General features: G+C 34.8%; 2 protein-coding genes across 5 annotated transcripts in view; one reads left to right on the forward strand and one right to left on the reverse strand.

The window, feature by feature from the left end:
* Window positions 1-8,411: 8,411 nt before the first annotated feature.
* SVIP (small VCP interacting protein) lies at window positions 8,412-16,508 on the forward strand. 2 transcript variants are annotated; one of them, XM_081061588.1, is made up of 4 exons: window positions 8,412-8,562; window positions 10,650-10,700; window positions 11,212-11,325; window positions 14,095-16,508. In XM_081061588.1, exons 1-4 carry the CDS (start codon window positions 8,509-8,511, stop codon window positions 14,107-14,109), a joined length of 234 nt encoding a protein of 77 aa, XP_080917714.1. In that variant the 5' UTR covers window positions 8,412-8,508; the 3' UTR covers window positions 14,110-16,508. The 2 variants fall into 2 exon arrangements, with proteins under 2 accessions (XP_080917714.1, XP_080917713.1); XM_081061587.1 differs by lacking the exon at window positions 14,095-16,508 and adding an exon at window positions 12,454-13,506.
* Window positions 16,509-21,327: 4,819 nt separating this feature from the next.
* GAS2 (growth arrest specific 2) overlaps window positions 21,328-24,699 on the reverse strand; it is a 259,404-nt gene continuing 256,032 nt past the window's right edge. For all 3 annotated transcript variants that reach the window (XM_081062994.1, XM_081062995.1, XM_081062993.1), the window contains one exon: window positions 21,328-22,718. In XM_081062994.1, the coding sequence (XP_080919120.1) occupies window positions 22,500-22,718 (219 nt within the window). In that variant the 3' untranslated portion in view covers window positions 21,328-22,499. The remainder of the gene's footprint in view (window positions 22,719-24,699) is intronic.

A 24,699-nucleotide genomic window follows, 5' to 3' on the forward strand; every position in this document is an offset into this window, starting at 1 on the left:
TCTTTCCATTTTCACTTATTCGTCTGTCGCTCAATTCATTTTGAGTCATTTTAAGACCTAAAACACTCTCAACAGATATATACATGATTTTCTCAGTCAATTACAGATCATAAGACTTAGAATAAAAAAAAACTGCCTATGTTTAACATTTCTGTGACATCCATTATGTTTAGGAATGACTTTGACCCTCTCTCCAAACTGTTATTTTCATCTTCTACAAATTCTCCCTGCTTGTAGTGTTTGCTACCTGACTCATAGAAAAATGTTTATATCAAAATTTCCCCAGATATGATTAATTTTATATTAGTGATTTTCATATTTGTATTCTATCTGAATATGACTTTACTACAATCATTTTAGCATAAAAAGACTTTTCCCTTTGATACCTTTTCAAGATAGTTTATAGTTTGCATACTTTTCCTTATATAATTTTTTTTCACTTTTTTTTATTAGTTCAGGTGTACAAAACAATGTAATAGACATTTATCATTTATATCCCTCACACAGTGATAATCCCCCTCCCCCAATCAACTACCCCTCTGACATTGCATACAGCCATTACATTTCCACTGTGTCTATTCCTAATGCTGTACTCCACTTTAGTAACTATATACATATATATACACATATATACACACTTATATGTATATTTATATATATTTACATATAAAACTATAATTATGTATATATATATATATATATATATATAATTATAGTTGACATTGATTATTGTTCAGCTTTAGCTTCAGGTGTACAGTGCAGTGATCAGACATCTACATCATCCCTGAGGTGGTCTCCCTAATGAGATAAGTGTCCATCGGATACCCTACAAAATGTTCACAACATTATTGATTACATTCCCCAAATTAATTTTCCTATCTCTGTGGCAATCTTGTGGTTACCGATCGTGCTTTCTAATCCCCTCATCTTCCCCTTTATCCCCACCCCCCCTCTCATCTAGCAACCCTCAGTTTTTCTTCTACGTCTCTGAGACTGTTTCTGATTAGTTTGTTCATTTGTTCTTTTCTTTAGATTCCACACATAAGTAAGATCATATGGTATTTGTCTTTCTCTGATTTATTTCACCTATCATAATGTTCTCTAGGTCCATCCATATTGTTGCAAATGGTAAGATTTCATTCTTCTTTATGGCTACGTAATACTCCATTATATAAATGTACCACAGTTTCTTAATCTAGTCGTCTACTAATGGGCATTTTGGTTGTTTCCATGTCTTGGCTATTGTGTATAGTGCTGCAATAAACATAGGGGTGCATAAATTTTTTGGAATTAGAGTTTTGGATTTCTCCAGATAGATACCTAGGAGTGGAATTACTGGATCATAAGGTAGTTCCATTTTCAGTTTTTTGAGATGCATCCATACTGTTTTCCATAGTGGCTGCACCAATCTGCCATCCTACCCAGTGCACAAGGGTTCCCTTTTCTCCACATCCTCACCGGCACTTGTTGTTTGTTGATTTATTGATGATAGCCATTTTGACTGGGGTGAGGTGGTATCTCATTGTGGTTTTTATTTGCATTTCTCTAATGATTAGTGAGGTTGAGCATTTATTCATATGTCTGTTTGTCATCTGTATGTCTTCTTTAGAAAAATGTCTCTTCAAGTCCTCTGCCCATTTTTAAATTGGGTTGTTTGGTTTTTTGGAGTTGAGTTTAGTGAGTTTTTTATAAATTTTGGATGTTAACCCCTTATCGGATATATCATTGCTAAACATCTTCTCCCATTCAGTAGGATTCCTTTTTGTTTTATTGAAGGTTTCCTTTGCTGTGAAAAAACTTTTTAGTTTGATGTAATCCCACATGTTCATTTTTTCTCTTACTTCCCTTGCCCGAGGGGATATATCAGTAAAAATCTTATTCCGGGTAATGTCTGTAAACTGTCTTCCTATATTTTCTTCCAGGAGTTTTATAGTTTCAGATCTTACATTTAAGTCTTTAATCCATTTTGAATTTATTCTTGTATATGGTATAAGGAAGTGGTCCAGCTTCATTTTTTTTTGCATGTCTGTCCAGGTTTCCCAGCACCATTTATTGAATAGACTGTCTTTACCCCACCGTAGATTCTTGTTTCCATTGTTGTAGATTAAATAACCACATAGGCATTGATTTATTTCTGGGCTCTCTGTTCTGTTCCATTGATCTATGTGTCTGTTTTTATGCCAGTACCATGTTGTTTTGATTACTGTAGCCTTGTAGTATAATTTGATGTCAGGTATTGTTATACCTCCCACTTTGTTCTTATTTCTCAAGATCATCGAGGCTATCCGGGGTCTTTTATGGTTCCATATAAATTTTAGGATTATATGTTCCATTTCTGTGAAAAATGCCCTTGGTAGTTTGATAGGAATTGTGTGAATATGAAAATTGCGTTTGGCAGTATGGATATTTTAACAATACTAATTCTTCCTAGCCATAAGCATGATATGTGTTTTCATCTATTTGTATCTTCTTTAATTTCTCTCTTCAGTGTCTTATAATTTTCTGAGTACAGATCTTTTACTTCTTTGGTTCAATTTATTCCTAGGTATTTTATAGTCTTTGAAGCAATTAGGATTGTTTTCTTAATTTCTCCTTCTGATATTTTATTATTGGTACATACAAATACAACTGATTTCTGAATATTAATTTTGTATCCTGCTACTTTACTAAATTCATTTATCAGTTCTAATAGTTTTTTGGTGCAGTTTTTGGGGTCTCTATATATAGTATCATGTCACCTGCATATAATGACAATTTTCCTTATATAAATTCTTATTGAATTTATTTTTCTTTGTATATTTTAATCTCTTCTAGTGGACATAAAGCTGGAGTCTGTATGGAAGAAATCATGTGCCAGAATAAAATACGCAGATTTCTAACATCAAGTAGCATTTCCAGATTTGACTTCATTTGAAAAATAAAGGCAACAATCTGTTATTTCATCAAAATAAACAAATGCAACTCTTTCACATCCAAATCACAGATTCAAGAATTTTATTAAACACTATATCTCACTACCACTTTCGTTTGCAAATTTGAGAAATACTGCCTTTCAACAAATAAAATGAATACGTATAGGCTTTTGAGAATAATATACTGATATTTAAATATTACGATTGGATTTATGACTTATGTAGAGATTTAGAATTATGTTTTAATAATAGAGGAGAACAGATTTTTCTCTGCTGTATATTTAAAATGACTTGTGTTTAAACAAAATATTTAAAATCTTTAAATAGTCCTAGGAGAGAGTTTTACTATAACTAAAACTCATGTGTTAATATTGCAAATAAGCTATAGTGTAATAAAAATTTTCACTTAAGGTAAAATTTGAATATTGAATTACAGTTTACTTTAATGTGTGATATGGATAATAATCATATGTCTCTGTAAAATGCTTGCTTAATTATATAAGTAATTCTTAACATGCAAAAGGAATTATCACAACTATATTCTAAATTATAGAATTGCCAAATATCAGATTTAGTGGTTGATTTGCAGCATCCAAAATACAATCTGAAGTGCAGGGGATTCTGCTTCTGAGCATGAGAGAAGTACCAGAATTATGCTTCTATAGTAAACAACTAGAAAACAGGACAAAATATTAAAAACAATGGTTTTCAGAAATTAGACAAAAGTCAAAAAGGACTGTGATCTCTAAGAGAAGAGAAATAGGTGAACCCTATGACTACCCATTTTCTACCTGGAGGAGCATTCCAAATCTTGACGCAGGGAAAAGGCTAAGAAGTGGAACACAGCAGTTTTCTTGAGCTGAGGATGGAGTTGAGGAACAGAGCTAAGAATTCAGGAAGTCTGGGTTAGCTTAGCTGGAAGTCGGAGGGCAGAATTCCAGAGTAAGGAACTGCACACAGTAGTTTGTGATCTGCATATGGCTCTCACTGAGTCGTTAAGCTGAATGTTAAGCTACATGTGCACAGAGTAAACCTCAACAAGGTAAGATCTGTTTACTCTTTGTTTACTATCAATGTCCAATGTCTAGTATCCAACCAAAATTATTAGGCATGTCAAGAAGCAGAAAAATGTAACATAATCGGGGAAATCAACGCAATAGAATGAGACACAGATATGAAAAAAGATGATGTAATTAGAATTAATTTAAACATTATATATGTTAGCTATGCTCACAGCAATTTAAAGAAAAAAAATGAACATGCAAGGAGAGAAATAAAAGATATTAAAAAGAACTAAATAGAACTTTTAGAATTGAAAAATAACTAAAATTTAAAAATTCACTAAATGAAAATAAAAGTATATTAGATGTATAAAAAATAGTCATGAAATTGAACATACAGCAATAGAAATCCAAACTGAGGCAAAAAGAAAAAGACTGGAAGAAATTATTAATACCTCACTTATCTGTGTGACAACATCACATGGTCTAACATAAATAATTGGGAATGTCTGAATAGGGGAGGATGGGAGTGAAAAATAATTCCCAAAATGCTTCCAAATTTGATGAAAACTAATCCCATGAATCTAAAAAGCTTAATGAACACCAAGCACTATATGGATCAAAATTGATCAAATTACCTCATAATCAGATTGCTGAAAAATACTGAAAAGGGAAAAAAAAAAAACAGTATGTGAAAGGGGGGACATTAAATACGGAGAAAAAAGCATAAGAAAACCACAAACCTCATTAGAAATTATGTAAGCCCGAATGACATCTTTAAAGAACGGATTTTTAAAAATCTGTCAAATTAAAGTTTTATACGGAGCAAAAATGTTCTTCAAAACTGAAGGCAAAATGCAGATATTTTATAGAAGTACCAAAAAATACTTATCAATATAACAGACTTGCAGGGAAAAAGTTCTTTAGGCAGGAGAAAAAATTTGTCAGATTCTTAGATCCACACAAAACAATGAAAAGCTCTGGAAATGATACACATACAAGTAAATATAAAATTTTATTCTAAACTTTTGTTTCTTTAAAAATTAATTGACTGTTTTCAATAAAATAAATTATTGTAGTTTTAATAACATGGAGGGGTAAATGATGACAACAAAGGTTGGGAGAGGGTTAATGGAAAGTACAGTTGTCGAAAGTTTATTGTATTTTACAGGGAGATCATTTGAAGGTAGACTTGGATATGTCAAAGACATATTGTAAATACTAGAGAAAATACACCCACACAGAGATATAACTAATAGGGGAGACAAAATGGAATGTGGAAAATCCTTCCAAATGAAGATAGAAAAAGAAGAAAAGGGGAACAAAGAATGGATTTGAAAATAAAGAAAACAAATGGCAAGATGTAGATTTAATCCCAAATTAATCAATAGCTACATTAAATCTAAATGGTCTAAACACTCCAATTAAAAGGCAGCATCCAGAACTGGGAAGGATTGGAGATTTTATTCCACTTACAAGAAAACAAGTTAGATTGGTACAGTTTCATAGATGCTGGCAGAAGACAAGGCTACCGGGTGGAGACAAAGAACTCCATGACTTCCGGCACAGCAGGCAGTATCAAGTGCATGCTTGTATTCGTTTACCTTGACTCTTCAAGCCCCATGAGTATAATGCAGAGGTGTGCCCAGGTGGCTACTGCGCACACTGTGGGTTTATGTTACAGCTAAGGAAGCCCCAGTCTTAAAGAAGGCACTGCTAAGCAAACCTGCCCAATTTTTGCTCTGGAGGAAGGCATTAGCTCCACTATACAGGACAGAAAACAAATCTGCTCTAGAGGAGAGACTGTATCTTCCAAGTTTGCGTACTATACAAACATCCTAGTCTAGAGCAAAAAATGTTAGAAAACCTTTGCTCAGAAAACATACAGAAACATGCGAGATCAATGGAGAATTTTCTCCCAACACGCAGAGATTGTCAAACTGGATTTTTTTAAAAATTCAAAACCAACTACTAACTGCTAGAAACACATTTTGTACATAAATATTGATAAGTTTAAAAATAAAATGATGCAGCAATATATACCATGAAAACACAAGTCTTAAAGCTAGAATGGCTACATTAATAACAAATTAGTCTTCAGAATAAACCATAATATTGGGTATATAGACAGATATAATGATAAGAGTTTCAATTAATCACAAAGACATAATCATAAATAAATGCACCCAATAACAAAATATCAAAAGATATTAAGCAATACCTGGAAGAATTCAAAGAACAAACACACAAATCCACAATTATAACTGAAATATAAATGTTCCTCTCTTCAAAACTGATGCAACAAGTAGAAAATGAATACAAATATAAGAGACAGCATTACCAGCCAACAATTCTACTGATATTTATAAAGTACTCTACCCAACATCAACAAAACACATATTCTTTGAAGTGCACACCAGAACACGAAAACAAACCATCTGCTGAGCCATGAGGTAAATCTCAGTTGAATTTCATAGGGTTAAAGTGATGATACAGAATACTATGTCTTTTGCTAGCAATATAAAATATTCAAACTAAAACAATCTGATAAAATGGACAAAAGATTTGAACTGACATTTCTAAACAGATACACAAATAATCAGGTAGTACATGAAAAGATGGGAAATGCAAATTAATACCACTAACACATTCATTTGAATTGGTAAAATTGAAAAGATTAATCATACCAACCATTGGCTAGGATGAGAAATAACTGGTACTTTCTTACATCGCTGATATGAATGAAATGGCATAAGCACTTCACCTTAAAAAATTCTTTAACAGTTTTCCATACATGTGAAATATGACCCAGTTATTCCACTCTTAGGTGTTCACTAAAGAGAAATAAACTGATTCACACAAAGACTTGTACCCACATATTTATTTAGAGCTTTGTTCATGACAGCCTCAAAACACAAACAGCCCTATGTCCATGGATAGGTAACTTCATTTTTAAAATGCGATACACCTATAAAAATTGAATATTATTGAGAGAACATGCACACAACAACATTAATGAATTTTAAAACTTTATGTTGAAGAAAAACCAAACAAAAAAACAACAGAAAAGAAGTACATATGACCCCATTTATGTGAAACACTATAAAATATAGTCAATCTATAGGTACAAAACACAAATCAGTGTTTTCTTTGGGCACAAATAAATGGAAAGATTGCTTGTGTTGATGGTTCAAAAGAGTTAATATTGTTAAAATGCTCTTACTATCCAAACCAATCAACATATTCAATGCAATTCCTATCAAAACTCCAATGGCATTTTTCACAAAAATAGAACAAACCTAAATTTGTATGAAACCACAAAAGACCCCAAATAGCCAACTCAATCTTGAGAAAAAAAGTACAAAGCTGGAGGCATCACACTTCCTGACTTCAAACTATATTACAAAGTTATAGTAATCAAAAGGCATAGTTCTGGCATAGAAATAGACACAAAAACCAATGGAACAGAATCAAGAGCCCAGAAATAAACCCATGCATATATAGCTCACTACTATTTGACCAGGGAGCCAAGAACATCCAATGGAGAAAGGATAATTCTTCAACAAATGGTGCTGGGAAAACTGGATAGGAACATGCAGAAGAATGACATTGGACTCCAATCTTACAGTTCACGAAAATTAACTTAAAATGGATTGAAGACTTAAACATAAGACCTGAAGCCATATAAAAGTGATTTCTGAGGCATTCACTGTCTTTTTACATCCTACCTTTTTGTAATGTTTGAAGATATTCCAACAAGAAAAACTAATATAAGAAAAAGTAAAATAAAAAGCAGTTGTGTTGAGATCAGCAATTTCAGCCTTACCCAGAATCTTACTAGAAAGGAATCTCAGATTTCACCCTAAACTTGTTAAATCATAAACTGCATTTTAACTAAATGCCCAGGTGATTTTTATGCCTATTAAAATTTGACAAGCATTCAATTAAAATATTTCTGAATAGATCAACCTATATTACTACCCACGTAGGGATATGTGAATCCAAAACACCAGAAACCAGTGGGCATCTCAACTAATGCCACATTCAGGAGGCTGGCTTTTAAAAACAAAGCGAAGGATTTCACCTTCTGCTCTCTACTGGACTAATGCACCTAGTCACTTAGAAGGCAGAAATGGTGCTTAAGTCAATTTGCAATTTCGGCAAGTTCAATTCAACTAAACTTTACTTTCTTGGAGGTCAGAGTCCCATCTCACAAGAGAAGTAACACAGTATCCGGAGCAGTGTAACTCGTTTATAAATGGCCAGGCACGGGAAGCCAGGAATCAAGTTCTTCCATCCCATTCCTGCGGGCTGCCCGCAGGGTGCCCCTCCCGGCACCTCCAACCAGGCCCCAGCGCTCTGGGCACTCGCGGGGCGGGGCCAAAGGAGGGGTGGGGCGTGGCCTCCAGGGGACGGAGGCGGGCTACAGGGGCGGGGCGGAGCCGCCAGCAGCCGGAGCGTCGCAGCAGTGGGCGGAGCCGCGCCCCTCGGTCGGGGTGGGAACCCGGCGTGCGCGCCCGATCCGGGACGCGGGTGTGACCGCGCAGTTCGCACTTACCCGTCTGGGGCGGGAGGGACGCTCAGCCGCTCTCCCGATGGGGCTGTGTTTTCCCTGTCCCGGGGAGTCCACGCCTCCCTCGCCGGACCCGGTGAGTAAGGCCGCCTTCCCGCGTCTCCGCGTCCGCCGGCCCGCGCCGCGCGCACCTGCTCCCGGGAGACGCGCTCCGGAGGCCCCGAGCCGCGGGCACCAGCGCCGGCGGTTGGAAGCGGCGGCGCGGGCCTGGGAGCCGGCCGCTGGGTCCCTGGTGGTGAGGACGTGTGGTCGCGCCCGAAGGACGTTGGGATCCTGCTGGCGGGACCTGCGCCGCCGCCTCGCGGGCTCCCCACTTCGGTTACGGAATCGCCCGAGGGCGGCCCCGGGGTCTTGCTCGCTGGCATTCGGAGGCCGCAGGCGTGCGCCGACGGTGCGGTGTGGGGGCCGTTCCTGAAGATGCGGGAGATGGGAGTCGGGGTCCAAAAAGCAAGTCCTCTTTCTGCGTGAAAGGAAGTGTTGAATGTTGTGAGAGACGTGCGTTTTCCTGTGTCTGTGCCAGGTGTTTAAAGAAGGTGTTCGATCAAGTCCCGGATACTCCTGAGTTTTATTGGATAGTGTATGAATGATTTCCCTGTAGTATTTTTAAGTTCTTCCTTAAAAAAAAAATAAAATAAAAAAAGGCCTATTTTATGTAGTACAGGGCATACAATTGGTAACGCTGCCATATTCAGCAAATAAAAATACAGCACACACCCCGTTAAACTGGAATTTTCAGGTAAACAAGGAATACATTTTCAAAATAGATTTCATGTAATGTTGGGACATAACTTATACTAGAAATGATTCGGTGTTTGGCTGAAATTCAAATGTAGGTGGTTTGTGGTACATTTATACTTTGTAGTTTTCTGTTTTAAACAGTATCTTTACATTAGTAGTCTGTACAGGGACTTGATAGCAGAAAACCTAAATTCCTCTCCCCTCTCCTATCTAGCTAAATATTCGTTGAAAGTAGTTATTTAGGGAAGTACATGAACTCTTCAGCTATATGATTTTAGGTACTAAAAATGACCTGGAAGTTGGTACCAGAAAGTTCATCGTGTCTTTCTTGCTACCGTTGTTTTTAAATGTTGTTAATTTTGTTTATCTGGCTGCTGATAAAATCCCCGTCTGCCAGCATTTGTTAAGCCCTCCCCCCACCCCCACAGATAACCACATGGCTCATTACTTGAATGTCACTTGGTCACTGAGGTTTTTCTTGACCACCCTCACTATACCACCTACTCACGCTTCCATTTCTTGTCTACCATAAGCTTCTTTATGTTTCCCCAAAGCACTTATTAATATCTGACAGAGACATATTTACTTGATTATATTTGACTGGGTGCCCTTATTGGAATTTAAGTTTCATTTGGTTGGAACCATTTGTTTGTGTTTTTTCACTGTTGTATCCTCAACACCTAGAAAGGTTTCTGAGGCATGATACGTGTTTAGTAAATACTACATTTTTGCAATGAATGAATGAATGAATATGTATTGTGATATGGAAAACAAGGGAATTAACAAAGCTCCCAAGAAAATGCAACTCACTGTCTTATATACTTAAAGATTTTATAATTAATACATGATATAAAAAAATAATATTCACTGTTTCCCAACATGGAACAGTACCTCATAAATTTCCTACCATCCTTCCTATCCTCCACAATGAGATTCACCCACTTCATTTATGAACCTTTCCTGAAAACACCAACCTACTTCGAACTTCTTTATAACTGGCAGTACCAAACCATGTATTTCCCGCCTTGTATTAGTAAATTAGATTTGTTTTATTATTGTCCTGACTTGTTCGTAATACCTTTTTTTGAAAAAAGGAAATAGATTATTTATAGGTCAACCTGTATATACATAATGTATATTATATATACCTATATAATATATGTTATATATGACATATAACATCTATATTATATCTTAGCATGTATTTATTTGAAGGTATATTGACTGATCGTGAGAATGAAATTCAGAAAGTTGATTCTTTCATAAATATTGTAAATATGGGCAGTTTTAGTGAGACATTTTGTGTTAGTTACTAAATATTTTTGTAAACTGTTACATTACCTAAAAGGTATAGATGTGTCTTAATAAATTATCTATGATAATATTTAGTTTTATTTTAAAACATTTTTTACACATTTTCCTTAGGAAGAGAAAAGAGCAAAGCTTGCAGAGGCTGCAGAGAGAAGACAGAAGGAGGTGAGAGTAAATGTAAAATTCTGCCTACTTAGATAATTAACTTTGTATTTTATTCTTGAGAGATGTCTATGAAGTATTCTCTAAACAGTATCTGATTATCCTATACATTTGTATTTAAATGTAATCATTTTTTTCAAAGTGATGTTTCTATAAATTACATTAATGCATTTATATCATTTAATTTATGAAAACGACTAATTAGATATCTTCTGTAATGTGAGATGCCCCTTTAATAACTTTCTTCCTTAGGATAAAATGACCATACCTTATAAAACACTGAGAGATATGAAGTAGGTTTAGAAGGAAAACTTTTATGGTTGCAAAATACCCAATGAAAAAAATGATAATAGGTTTTATGTAAAGATGTTATAGAAATAGTTTAATTCTTTTTTACCAAAAATAGACCAACCCCCCACCTCCAAAGAAAAACCTAAAAAGCCAAAAAAAAACAACAACAACCTTTTAGATACTCATTTTTATTGTTTTGTACCCCTGATCACATCTCTTAAAGGCTGCATCTCGGGGCATTTTGGATGTTCAGTCTGTGGAAGGAAAGAGAAAGAAAAAGGAAAAAATAGAAAAACAAATTGCTACGTCTGGGCCCCCACCAGCAGGTGGACTTAGAGTAAGTATTAAAATGTATGTAAGATTTAAGCTTACCTGGAATTTTTATTAGGTTCGTGCAAAAGTAATTGTGGTTTAAAAGATTAAAAACAATTGCAAAAACTGCAATTACTTTTGCATCAATCTAGTAAAAACTTAACTAGCAATCCATTTAATAATTTTGTCTTGAAGTGGATTATCAGAACAATTTTAATTAATTTAAAAGCATGAGTACTATAGATTGGAAGAAGTATCATTTTATTTGGACATTGTACATTGGAATATGTTTCCTTTCCCAAAATGAAAATAGATTTTCCTGATTATATTAAACGCTATATCTAATGCTTTATATAATTAATACTAATCTTAACCGTGTAGAAAACTGAAACAATCTGGAAGAGTATAAAGAAAGTGAAAATCACCCAAATTCAGCTTCATTTTGACAGGCATCATTTCTCATCTTCATTTATACATCAACCTTATTAAATTGGATTACTCTATAAATTTGTCTTTATAGCCTACATTTTTTTCTTACTGAAAGATTTGATATTTTTGAGCTTTCCATTGTCACTCATTATCATAGTTATGTAAATGTTAATTTGGGTATACAGGGCTGAGTGTGACACATGCCCCTCCCAATGTAGCAATTGCAGCTCTTGACGCTGGAAATATAGTGGTGGACAAATTAAACAAGGTCCTTGAACTCGGGGATCTTGACAGTCTAACGGGAGATAAACGTTTTATTTTACGTGTTAAACTCAGGAAAATAATGGCTCAGATACTAAGGATTTATTCTTTGGTCCATTTTTAAAGGAAATGACATTTCTCAAGTAAGTATATTTGAATTTCAGTTATACTCAGCTTGTCAATGGTTTAGAGCACTTGTTTAGCTGATTCACAGTCTTCTCAGTTCAGTTTGATGTTTGCTCTCATAGCTACACTGTAAATACATATATGTACACATATTCCTAATTTGTAGGGCAGGCAGTTTAGGAGCATCCTGAGCAGAGGTAATAATGCTCAGGAATATCACATAGAGATAAGGTTTATCTGTGTGTATATTACTTCTGGTCCCCTCACAAGTACTCAAAATGAAAACATCCCAAAGTTAAATTCAGTACCTTTCTTTCTTTGTATACTATTCTTACAGGAAATCTTTCTGGCTCCCTTAATAAAAATAACCGTCAAGGCCATCAAGCTGGACAGTATGGGAGGATGTTCCCAATAAGCGTGGCTCACTTTCATAAACCACTGCTGTTACCACTTTGTCATTTTCCCTCGGAATAGTCCCAATCACTTTTGCCACACCAACACACTGGCTGTAAGGGACACGCTGCCTTCCCCTTGACCACCTGCATAGCTCATCAAGAGCATACAGTTAAGTTCAAAATAAAATGTTGGCATCTCAGGGAAAACAGAAGGGAAAATAAAAGGCAGAGGATAACTTGAATTCTCAACCCCCTGGCCTAGGATTCTTTAAGGGCTGCTGTCAGGCCTGTTCTACAGGCTGGCCGGGCATGTCCTATAGTGTACTAGGTTATTCCTGCTGTAACCAGACTCCATAGTATGAGAAAATCATGTCCTTTCCCAGTCTTGGTGCCCTCTACATACTCCTCTCCTGACTACCTTTGCCTCTTCTCAGGATAATTAGCATTGGTACTACTGTCTTCTGAAAAGGCAGCCTTATCTTAAGTCAAGGTGATGATGGCATCAGGATGCAAACTAACACAAGTATAGGATAAACTGGTACAGCGGAGGAACGGCAGACCTCTGGTGCACTAACCGTCAGCCCTGGCTGCACAGTAGAGTTTCAAGGAGCTTGCAGAGAAGGCTGCACCTTGGGCCCTAGCTCATACAGTTGGAGTCTCTGAGAGTAGGACATAGCCAGCGGTACCTTTTACGCTCCTCAAGGTAATCTAATGTCAAATCAGATTGAGAATCACTGCTCTAGTGCTTTTAACACTGGTCGTAAGAGATATATTGTGGAAAATAGAGTCCCATGGTAAAAAATAAAAATTAAATCCTGAAAATTGTATATGATATTCTTTTCTGAGAGATTTAAAAGGACACAATGTTCAAGTCTCTAAGAAGTCCTACAATAAAGAGAACAAGTTTACTTAGACTAAACCTTATTTGTTAAAACTTTATTTAAGTACAGGTATTTATATGTATGTGTATATATCATATATGTGACATATCTGTATTTAAATAAATATAAATAAAGTAATATATTCCTTTATAAATAAAATAATATTATTTGGGATATTCCTTGGATGTACTTGGAAAACACTATTCAGTAGACTGAAAATATCTCTGTCCTATTCCAGTGGCTCTTTCAGAACTTACTGCAGATTTAATAGACTTGATTAAACAGAACAACAAATGGATTAGTTTCTTAACTCAAGCAAGGAAAAGAATGCCAAACCATTATTTAATAATTTCTGCTATTTCTTGACTCCCTGCCTCAAATAAGAATTCCTTGATTTTCACTTTGTAATTTTGTTGTTTTTGTTTGGTGGTGGTTTGTTTTCCTATAGTGATTATTGAATATTTTGGATTCAGCTATCCATTAATCCAACCAGATATTTTGTTTCATTTCTTTGTATTTTTAAACCATCATATATCTTCAAACTCTTACTGTAATGTAAAATTTTACTAATCGCTGCTATTCACAAAAATCAGTTTTCTTTTTCATGTCCCATATTCCTGTCTTTGCTTGTTTGTTCATTTGGAATATTGTTATGTAACTTTAAAGAACATTTACTTTTCTATGTATATTTTTATTTCCTAGTGGACAGTTTCATAAAGGATCATATGAGTGAGAGTCTACTGCCCATAACTAATATCTGCAATCAAGTGGACGTGCTCGATTTTTCTTCTTTTTCAATAAATGAAGATTCAGACTGTAATTTTAGTGTCCTTAAATTCAGTGCTTTTTCAGTATTGAAAATGCTTTTGATTTTCAGATTTTAAAAAAATGGCCAGAACTTTTATTAAATATTTATTTTCCTACATTTACTTATCTGCAGGTAGTAGGTAATTTGCCACTTTGAGTAGTTAAAACACGCACCTAAATAGTGAATATATATATATATATATATATATACACACACACACATTGCATGTAAGGTTTCTGCATGCATCTCAAATATTGAAATTTGCAATATAATTTTCCCTCCTTTATAAAATGATCTAGCTATTTATAGTTGTGCTGCTTAGCCTTTTATCTCCTTTTATTTCATTATATATGAAGACCTTTGCTTAAACTTATGGATTTAGTGCCTTTAAACTGACCATCTGGGAAAATCTTGAAAAATCATTTGAAGGGCTTGTATGAATGATCACTGTACATTTTTATAACATACTAAGTAATGAGTATTTGTAGAAAATATTGAATTTCTCCTAATTTATTTTCTATTTATGTTGCTTATAAACTTAACATATTGTGTTTTACATTACAATAATTTATTTTTTGTTGTTGCTTGTTTGCTGAATTTAAAATTATATATTAGTGGTACCATCAGAGGGCAGTGATGTGCTGTTATACAATATCAGATTCAGCTCTATGAAGATCTTTGTAGTAATTTAATGAGTTAAACTAAGAATCTGAATGGATTATACTGAGTGGTAATATATTTATCCAAATTTCATATTCTTTTGTATTTATTAAGAAATGGTCATAGGATTTATACAGATGTGAAATTGCCAAGGCAAGTATGTAGGTACTGTATTTAAAAAGAACTACTTTAAACATAAAAATATTGCTTAGGTAATTCTGTATGTCTGCATAGTCAGATTTTGTAGATTTTTGTTTATTGCTAACATGAGTTTTATATAGCATTTTTGTTTTTTGAATTTTTCTTTTTAATATGTAATAAGCTAAAACAGAAGAATTGCTATATTTTTTAATTAGCTGGTATGGTTCCTAACTCTTGTGGATGGCAAGGCTATAACCTAAACCCTCAGTTAGAGTTTGCAGATACTAAGTGCCAACAAGGACTAAATTAAATAGACCAGCTCAATGATGTACAGAAAGGAAACTGAACCACTATCTCCCTCATCCATCCCACAATACTTGTATTATATTGTAACGTATCGTACGTGTTAATTTTAAAGAGTTAGCACTATAGTATAGGTCTCTTGACTTTTCATTGGAAAAATTACCTTTTCTATTATGGCATAAAATATTCTATGATATCCACACAAAACATACAGGTAGGCTCAATTTTCTTCATCCTTTAGAAGTTTTTTATTCAAAAAGAATAGTGAAATTACTGAATTGCATTTTAGAAATGAGTTTTGACTTTACGAACATGATTATTTTTTCCATGGCAGAAAGGAAAAAGAATCATTGACAGCTGAGTGGATATGGAAGCACAGCATATCATCCTTGATTTGCACAAATCCTTCCTTCTGTTTTAATACAGAAAGAACAATTTTATCTGTACTACATCTTAAAGAATTACACTTGGGTTAGTGTAAACAAGAGGTTTCCATCTAGGGCATAATGCCCTATTTCTGATAGCAGTTTATATCCAAATACCGTGCTTATTTACTGTTGAACCATGGTTATGCTGGTATATTGCTTTCTGGGAACAGTACGATGTGCTGCTGCAGCCAGCTGTGACCTACTTCCATGGGTGTGATCCGCTTTCCCCAAAACCACATGGGTATGTATGGGCTTAGGGGTGATACTTAAATGTTAGGAAAAGTGTTAGAAAGGGGAAGGGAAGTGGGAGGCTCGATGCCTAATAGGAAACCAGTAAATGACTACTTAAAAAAAATTCATACATTCAGATATATCCAGGTATCTCCTTCATACAGTTATGAATCAATTCCTGATGAAATCCTTAACTTGGAGCCAATTTACCATAATTCAACATTTTAAAAGGAAAACATTATAATGCTTATGTCAACCAAACCCTCCAACCAAATTACTAAAATTAGAGGAAACAGTAAAATGCATATACTATCATGTTAAGATGTAAAATGCTTAAATCACTGTTTTTTATTTCTAATCAAACTATATGGTAGGTGACACAGATACATTACATAGCCTGTTAACATACTGCAGTTTATATGTGATACTGTCATTCCACTGTGTTGTGTTTGGAATGTAATTAATAGTTTTCCCACACATGCTTTTGTTACAAATTTTGTATTGCCTTACAGGATATAAATGTACATTTTTCCTATATAAAAACTGACTTTGGATGTCTCTGTTTAACAAACTTTTAACTTCACCACATCTTAAATAATTAGAAGTTGGGTTGGTTAGGGAAACCTCAGCAACACTTTCAGTTCTTTGGGATTTTGAGAACAACAGCTAAAGGTGGTTTGGTGTGTTCATACAATCCCTGAATTTATAGGTTGGCATGTTTAAAGGAGAAATGATATTATTAGTCTCCTGTCTTCTTACAGAAACAATTCTATCATAAAGGTAATAGCTATCATCCTAGGTACCCCCGGAGAATTGACATAAACCTTGAATTTTCCTTTTTTCCTCCAACAGTTCAACTTGTTTATTTTCTTATGAGAATTATGCTATGCCCTTAGAAGAAAAAGTGAATCTTGTCAGTTTTAGATTTGAATAATAGCTTCTGCATAAATAGATGAGAGGTCAGTAGACATCATGCCTATCATGAGTTTTAAGGTGTATTCCTTTAACATCTCCCAGCAAGCATCTCAAATTCCCATGACTACTACATGTGCTAGAAGTTGATTCATATGTGGTACCGTGGCTGTTTTGATTTTCTCAAAAGCCACTGACACAAGGTATTTGTGTGTAAAGCAGACTTAAAAAATTCTAATTTGACACAGAGGAGTTTGTGTCCAAACAACTCAAACATTTAAAATTTCTCATATGACATTGCGTTTTATTGTCCTGTTCTCTCTTTTCTAGGTACACTTAATCTTGCAAATATTATCTAAATATTATCATTGTGGTCTAAGAACTGAATATGCTTAAATCACTTGACCTGGATATACTTTTATTATACCCAGAACCACATTGTCTATTTTTTTAGCACCATAGTTGACTTACATGGATTTTCGAGTTAAATATCATCCAGTCACAAAAACAGGCTTGAGCCATCTTTTGCAAGTACTTCAAAACTTATCTCACAGACAATTAATTAGTTTTGCTCAGAAACAGCTCTCTCTAGGATATTTCTTTGAAATCTATTTCATCACATAAGTCATAACTCCAGGAGTTATCAGAAACTTCATTCTACCTAACGCCTAAGTTGCCCTTTTTTTCATTCTATATTTCTTTCATTCAGAGGTTTTTTAAAAAAGTACCAAGTATCTCATGTAGAAAATTCTTAAGTAGCTATACAAAAATTTGTAGAACTAATAAATGAGTTTAGCAAGTTTGCAGAATACCAAATCAATGAGTCAATTCTGTTTCTAAGTGAAAACAATAAACTGAAAATTAAGACAATTCCAATGATCGTATCATCAAATAGAATGCAATACTTAGAAAAAAGCAAAAGAAGTAAAAGATCTGAACTAAAAACTATAAAACTGCTGAAATCAGAAAACAAAATAGAAATGGTGAGCCATTGCATGTTCATGAATTGGGAGACTCAATATTCTCCAGATGGCAGTCTCAACTGATCCATAAATTTAATGCAAAATCCCAGCAAGCTTTTTCAGAGAAATTAATAAGATGATCCTAAAATTTATATGGAACTGCAAGATTTATAATAGCCAAAACAATTTTGCAAACAGAACATAGTAATTTTCACTAAGGGGTCAATGAAAACCATCTACATTTGGTCTATTATTCCATATCCCTAGTTCATTGCCATTGAGCTACCAGCTAGATGCCAATGTAAATTTTCATCATGTTCTTACACTTAAATAACCATCATAGATGTGGTTTAGGCAGAAATAATGCCACTCTCCCTAAAAGATGTTCACATCCCTGGAACCTGGGAATAGGTTACATTACATGGCAAAAGGTATTTTGTAGATAGGATTCAGTTAATGAACTTAAAATAGAGAGATTATACTGGATTATCTAGGTGGACCCAATCATATGGATCCTTAAAAGGAGAGAACTTTTCCAACCTGTGGTCAAAGAAATGTAAAGAAATGAGATACTCTATAGCTGGCTTTGAAGAAAGAAGAAGGATGTGAGCCAAGGAAATCAGCCTCTAGAAGGTAAAAAAGGCAAAGAAACATTCTTTCCTAGGTGCCTCAGAAAGGAATACAGTCCTGCAGACATCTTGCTGTTAGCCCAGTGAGACCATCTCAAACTTACGACCTACAGCACTAGAACATAAATTTGTGTTGTTTAAGCCACTGACTTGCTGGTAATTTGTTACATCAGAATAGAAAACTGATAAAATAGATGAAATGATTAGTATTATTTTTGTTAACCTAGACATTTTAAAACAAAATAATTTTAATTACTAAAATCAGGTGATATGATACTATATAGAGAGAACCCTAAAGAGTGTCCCAAAACTATTAGAACTGACACATGAATTCAGTGAAGTATCAGGATACAAAATTAATAGAAGTTACTTGCGTTTTTATACACTAATAACGAACTATCAGAAAGAGAAATTAAGAAAACAATCCCATTTGCAATTGCATCAAAAAATATCTAGGAATAAATTTAACCAAGGAGGTAAAAAACACCTGTACTACGAAAATTATAAGACGTTGAAGAAAGAAATTTAAGAAGACAAAAATAAATGGAACTATATACTATGCTCATGGATAGAAAGAATTAACATTGTTAAAATGCCCATACTACCCAAAGTAATCTATAGATTTAATGCAATCCCAATCAAAATACCAATGGCATTTTTCACAGAACTAAAACAAATAATCCTAAAATTTATATGGAACCAGTTACAAAAGACCTCGAATACCCACAGCAATCTTGATAAGAACAAAGTTGGAAGTATGTTACCTGATATCAAACTATACAGTATAAAAGGCTATAGTAATCAAAGCAGCATGGTACTGATATAAAAACAGACACTTAGATCAATGGAATAGAATAGAGAGCCCAGAAATAAACCCATGCCTATATAGTCATTTAATCTATGATAAAGAAGGCAAGAATATATTACGGGGGTAAAGACAGTCTATTCAATAAATGGTGTTGGGAAAACTACAGATACATGCCAAAAGAAACTAAACCACTTTGTAACACTGTATACAAGAAAAAACTCAAAATGGATTTAAAGACTTAAATGCAAGACTCAAAATCATAAAAATAGAAGAAAACATAGGCAGTAAACACTCTCAGTTGTATTTTTTTGGATATGACTCTTCAGTCAAGGGAAACAAAACAAATGGGACTACATCAAACTAAAAAGATTTTGCACAGCAAAGGAAACCAACAAAACGAAAAGACAACATACTGAATGGGAGAAGATATTTGCCAGTGACATATCAGATAAAAGGTTAATACCCAAAGTATATAAGGAACTCATACAACTTAACACCAAAAAGACAAAAAATCCGATTAAAAAATGGGCAGAGGAACCGAATAGACATTTCTCTGAAGAAGGTATACATGGCCAACAGACACGTGAAAAGATGTTCAGTGTCACTAATCATCAGAGAAATGCAAATTAAAATCACAATATCACCTCATACCTGTTAGAATTGCTATTATCAATTAATCAACAAACAATAAATGTTGGTGAGCGTGTGGAGAAAAATTTTCCTTTTCTCCCACTGTTGGTAGGATTACAGATTGGTGCAGCCATGTTGGAAAGCAGTATGGAGGCTCCTCAAAAACTTAAAAACAGAACTACCATATGACCCATCAATCCCACTTCTGGGTATTTATCTGAAGAATTTCAAAACACTAATTCTAAAAGATGTATGCATCCCCATGTTTACCGCAGCCTTATTAACAATAGCCAAGCTATAGAAGCAACCTAAGTGACCAGCTATAGACGACTGAATAAAGAAGTGGTACATATATACAATGGAATATTACTTGGCCATAAAAAAGAATGAAATCTTACCATTTGCAACAGCATGAATGGACCTAGCGGGTATTATGCTAAGTGAAATAAGTCAGAGAAAGACAAATACCATATGATATCACTTATATGTGAAATCTGAAAAACAAAAATGATCCAACAAAACAGAAACAAACTCATAGATACAGAGAACAAACTGATGTTTGCCAGATGGGAGGAAGCTTGGGGGGCTGGGTGAAAAAGGTGAAAGGAATAAGAAGGACAAATTGACAGTTACAAAATAGTCAGGGATGTAAAATACAGCATGGGGAATATAGTCAATAATATTGTAATAACTATGGTGTCAAGAGATTGCTAATCAGAGTATCACTGTGTAAGTTATATGAATGTTTAAACACGGCTGGACACCTGAATCTAATATAATACTAAATGTCAACAGTAATTGGGATAAAAGTAAAGATATGTTTCCAGAGAAAATTTGATAAGCACAGGAGAAAGTTTTGAGGAAATATTGCTGATCATATACAGAGAAATAGTGTTAATATTGGTAACATGAAAATCAAATCGCTCAATATCTGTATTTTAGGATATTACAATTATTCACTGTTCCAAGGTGATTTTATTTCCTGCAAAACTTTTTTTCCCCAGAATGACTATCACCACTTTGAGCACCACCAAATTACACTATACATGTTGTTTAAACACTTCCCAAGTAACAGATTGCGTATACATTGACTAAATTAGTCATGTGACAAATTGAGATACTTACTCCCTGATATTTTGAAGCAAGAAAGGTGAATGGTGTTGTTGTTGAAGAATGAGGAAATAACAAATAAACTCTGCCTATACTTTTTAAACTCAAGGTAGCACTTAAGTAAAATCTATACTCTCTACTTAGGAGAACACACACTGCCGTCACACAGCTGCCCAAAGTGAAGAAGTACGAGGTAACCATAATTTGACTCTTCCTATAATTCTCAGGGAAAGATGCCATTTGAAGATTATCTGTATTTCAGAATGAAGCATTGATACAGAGACAGGTAATTTTTTTTTTAATTTGTCTTTTTAATTCTTGAATCAGTGAGGACAATATTTTGCTGTTGATTGGTACAAAACAGCTTTGTCCTAGGTATACAAGGGTATACATAAGTCTGTAACATTATCAGCTACAGTGAATTTACTTTACTAGACAGCATAGCAAAGTAGGATTAACTAAAGGTATATTTTAAGAAGAAAATGCTTTAAAATAACATGAAGTCAATGAACATTTGACTGTACAATTTACTCTGTCAAAATACTGGGGGTGACAAAAAATGTACACATTTAAGAGATGTTATCTATGTATTACTTTTCAAGTTGAATTGAATTATGGTAGCAATGTGTAGCATGATGCTTTCTCAAGAGATGGTGTTAATCAAATGAATGCTAGTGCCATTCATTGTATTACTAATTTAATATAGTTTTATTCCTTTCTTAAAATGTGTATGCATTTTTTTTGGCACCCTCTGTATAAATGTAAGTCAGCTTATGTGTGTGAATTACACTAAGTCATTCTCAACACAGTCATGTTTTTAGGAAGGTGTACAACAATTCATAAGCGATTCCTTAAGGGGTGTGCTGAAAACTTCCAAAAGTACCCCAGATATTTGGTCATAGATAAGGGATAACTTTAAGGCATCTTGCAAGTGAATGTAAACTTTTCTGAAGTGGCCTTTCTAGGACAGTATTACTGTTGTGAATTCTCTGTACTTATTTATAGTGCTGTTGGATACTTTTAGTAGCACATTGTTACACTAATTATCATTTTTTAAAAATTAGCTTAAAAATCCTGCCATTATAAAATGTCTGGGGTGCTTTCACTCTGTAGACATAAAGCAGGCACTTTCTGTTTTCTTATCTGTAAATGCTAAATATTTTCCTCTAATAACAGTTTTATCTCTAGCTAGAATTGTATTTCTAACATACTAATTGTGTTCTAAATCCTATGTTCACATATTGAGAAGTAATAATTGGCCTATTTGTCTAATTGAAATCTGAGTTTAGAATTTCTTTTCATTGGTCATTTTCTACAGAAGCATTACAATAAATAGTGCTACTCTTTGCACATTTTTCAATATGATGACATTTTTCTGTCACACCTTTTTCCAAAGTAATTTTCAAAGCATGTGAACTAAACTGACTACACTGGAGAGGTGGATACAGGCCATTATGAGAGTCCCCTTGCAGTAACCAACTAGTTTCATTTAATCTCCTTCTTAGCCTTGTAATTGGCAGAGACCACCAGGTAATTATCCGGATTCATGTCCTTAAGGGTTGGAGATTTGCTCTGGATGGGGGACGTTTTTCCATCCACACGGGAAATCTGCAGCATCCGGCAGGGGTCGTGTTTCAACAAATACCCTGCGAAAGTTTCCCATCCTCCTCCCACACGGACCATGACATGTTTGTTGTGCAGCATCTGAAATGAGAGGAGAGCAAAAGTGTTCAATTATGAAAATTCTTTCAGTAGCTCAAATTGACTTGCAGTTCTAGTCTTGTTACCCATTTTGTGTCTTGTTTTTCACGCCCTGTTGTTTTTCTACTTGGTGCACAGTGTCTGAGTTGGTATACAATTTATGAAAGAAGCTTTGTTGTTTTCCATGCCAGTGGATCACAGGTACACATCCCAGAATCTAGCTTTGCCCTGCGAGGTGAATCACAGTCTATGTCCAATCCCAGGGTTGGTTCCATGTGTCAGGAGACTTCTCTCTGACACCTGGTAGTCTGTGACAGACTCGTCTCTGCCCTCATTTCCTGCTTACTGTCTTGTGTCAGTGCTTTGTTCTCCCCACAACGTTATTCCGCTCTGAACCAGGACTTAAGAGAAATGCCTGCTATTGTATATAACGCTAATAATCACACAAATCCTTGATACAAACTAGAATTGAAAATGCACTCAGAAAACATGAAGTCTTCCAAAGCAAGATGTTATTAAATGGCCATTTTTTGTTTTCCTTTACTTTTATTCTTCCTAATTACTTTTGAATACACCTTTTTAAGAAAACTTACCTTTAGGCCGATAAGTCATTTTAGAGCTCCAGATTAACAAAGGCTACAGATTGAAAAAACGAAGAATATATGGTTCTTCCTATCTAGTAAAAACAAGCCAGAGTTGTAGAGGTTTGCATGGAGAGCCCCGGAATTTGATGTCGGCTCCTTTCAAATATCAGAAAATGTAAGATTAAGGCGGAATGTTGCCCCATCACCGAAGATCCCACTGACATTCTCACCTGCCCACAATATTATGAAGACATACTGGCAATGTAATCTTCGGAAGGGGATTTCGGAAGTGGTTTTCATTGCAGAGTCTATAAAATATATTTTAATTCTTCTCACTCTGTGTCAGCTTGAGATCTGGATATTTTTGACTCCCATCGAGTAGAGGATGACTGGTGCTGTAACTGCCTTCCTTTACTTGTTGAGAATCTGATGAAACTTTTGGAATCTCTGTATGCCTGTATCCACAACATCTTGTATGTGTGTTTAGGGGTTTCACAGACTCCCAGAAATCCATCCATAGACTCAACGTTAAGAGATCCCAAATCACGTAGTTGACACAAAACAGTTTTCAAAATCAAATATTGTGCAGTTATACAAATGTGCCAAATACCAATAATTAAAACTATTAGATTCATGAGAATTTAATGTAACTACTGGTTATTCTCACTTAAAGTACTAGAATTTTAAAACAGAAAAGTGCTCAGGAAACACTTTCTAGCTAGAAGACTTTAAACTTATTTTAGCATCAGAATCTACCCATTAAGCAAAATCTCAATGGGAACCTATAAATAAAAGCAGTCAGGATTTAGCTTGCCTCCCCCCACTCCTATCAGTGGCACCATGTTTTCATTTTTTTAGATGAAGAGTGGAGGCGCAGGTCTTTCATGTGATTTGCCACAAATAGGACCCAGATTTTCTGACTCCCAGTCTAGTGCTTTTCCCACAGCAGTGCAGTTCCTCCTTATAAAGTCCATCAGGGCTTTTATAATTTCACTGGCTGATTCCCACAAGTTCCTTGTGGACATCTACTTCCTGCTTCTAAAACTTAGAGTTACTGAACAAAGGCCAGTGTCAAATATTACTTTGACCCTTCCTCCCACTGTTTTAGGGAATGCTTCTGTCTGTTGTTGAAGTTCTGGCACCTCTTAGCCCTGCAAGTTACATTTTAAGAATTGCTTCCAAACATCATCGGTATGAATGCCTCTGGCAGAATGACGACGTTCACTTGACTGTGAGGCTATTTCAACCAGAAAAAATACACCAGTCAGAAAAGTTTTTAAACAATTAGTTACCCCTAGAAAACAGAGAAAGAAACATTTTTCCACCTGGAGTATACAATTGTGTAAGTATAAACTCTGCTTGCAGATTCTTGAATAAATCCATAGCACCATGAGTCCAAC

Source organism: Rhinolophus hipposideros (genome assembly GCF_964194185.1).
Source record: "Rhinolophus hipposideros genome assembly, chromosome: 10".
Taxonomy (NCBI): Eukaryota; Metazoa; Chordata; class Mammalia; order Chiroptera; family Rhinolophidae; genus Rhinolophus; species Rhinolophus hipposideros.

What these genes read in the sequence shown, in the direction of transcription:
- SVIP (XM_081061587.1), top strand. Translation starts at nt 8,509, where the DNA reads ATGGGGCTGTGTTTTCCCTGTCCCGGGGAGTCCACGCCTCCCTCGCCG. An exon ending in CAGAGAGAAGACAGAAGGAG is followed by an intron (nt 10,701 to 11,211) that starts GTGAGAGTAAAT and finishes CATCTCTTAAAG; the next exon opens with GCTGCATCTCGGGGCATTTT. An exon ending in CACCAGCAGGTGGACTTAGA is followed by an intron (nt 11,326 to 12,453) that starts GTAAGTATTAAA and finishes CTATTCTTACAG; the next exon opens with GAAATCTTTCTGGCTCCCTT.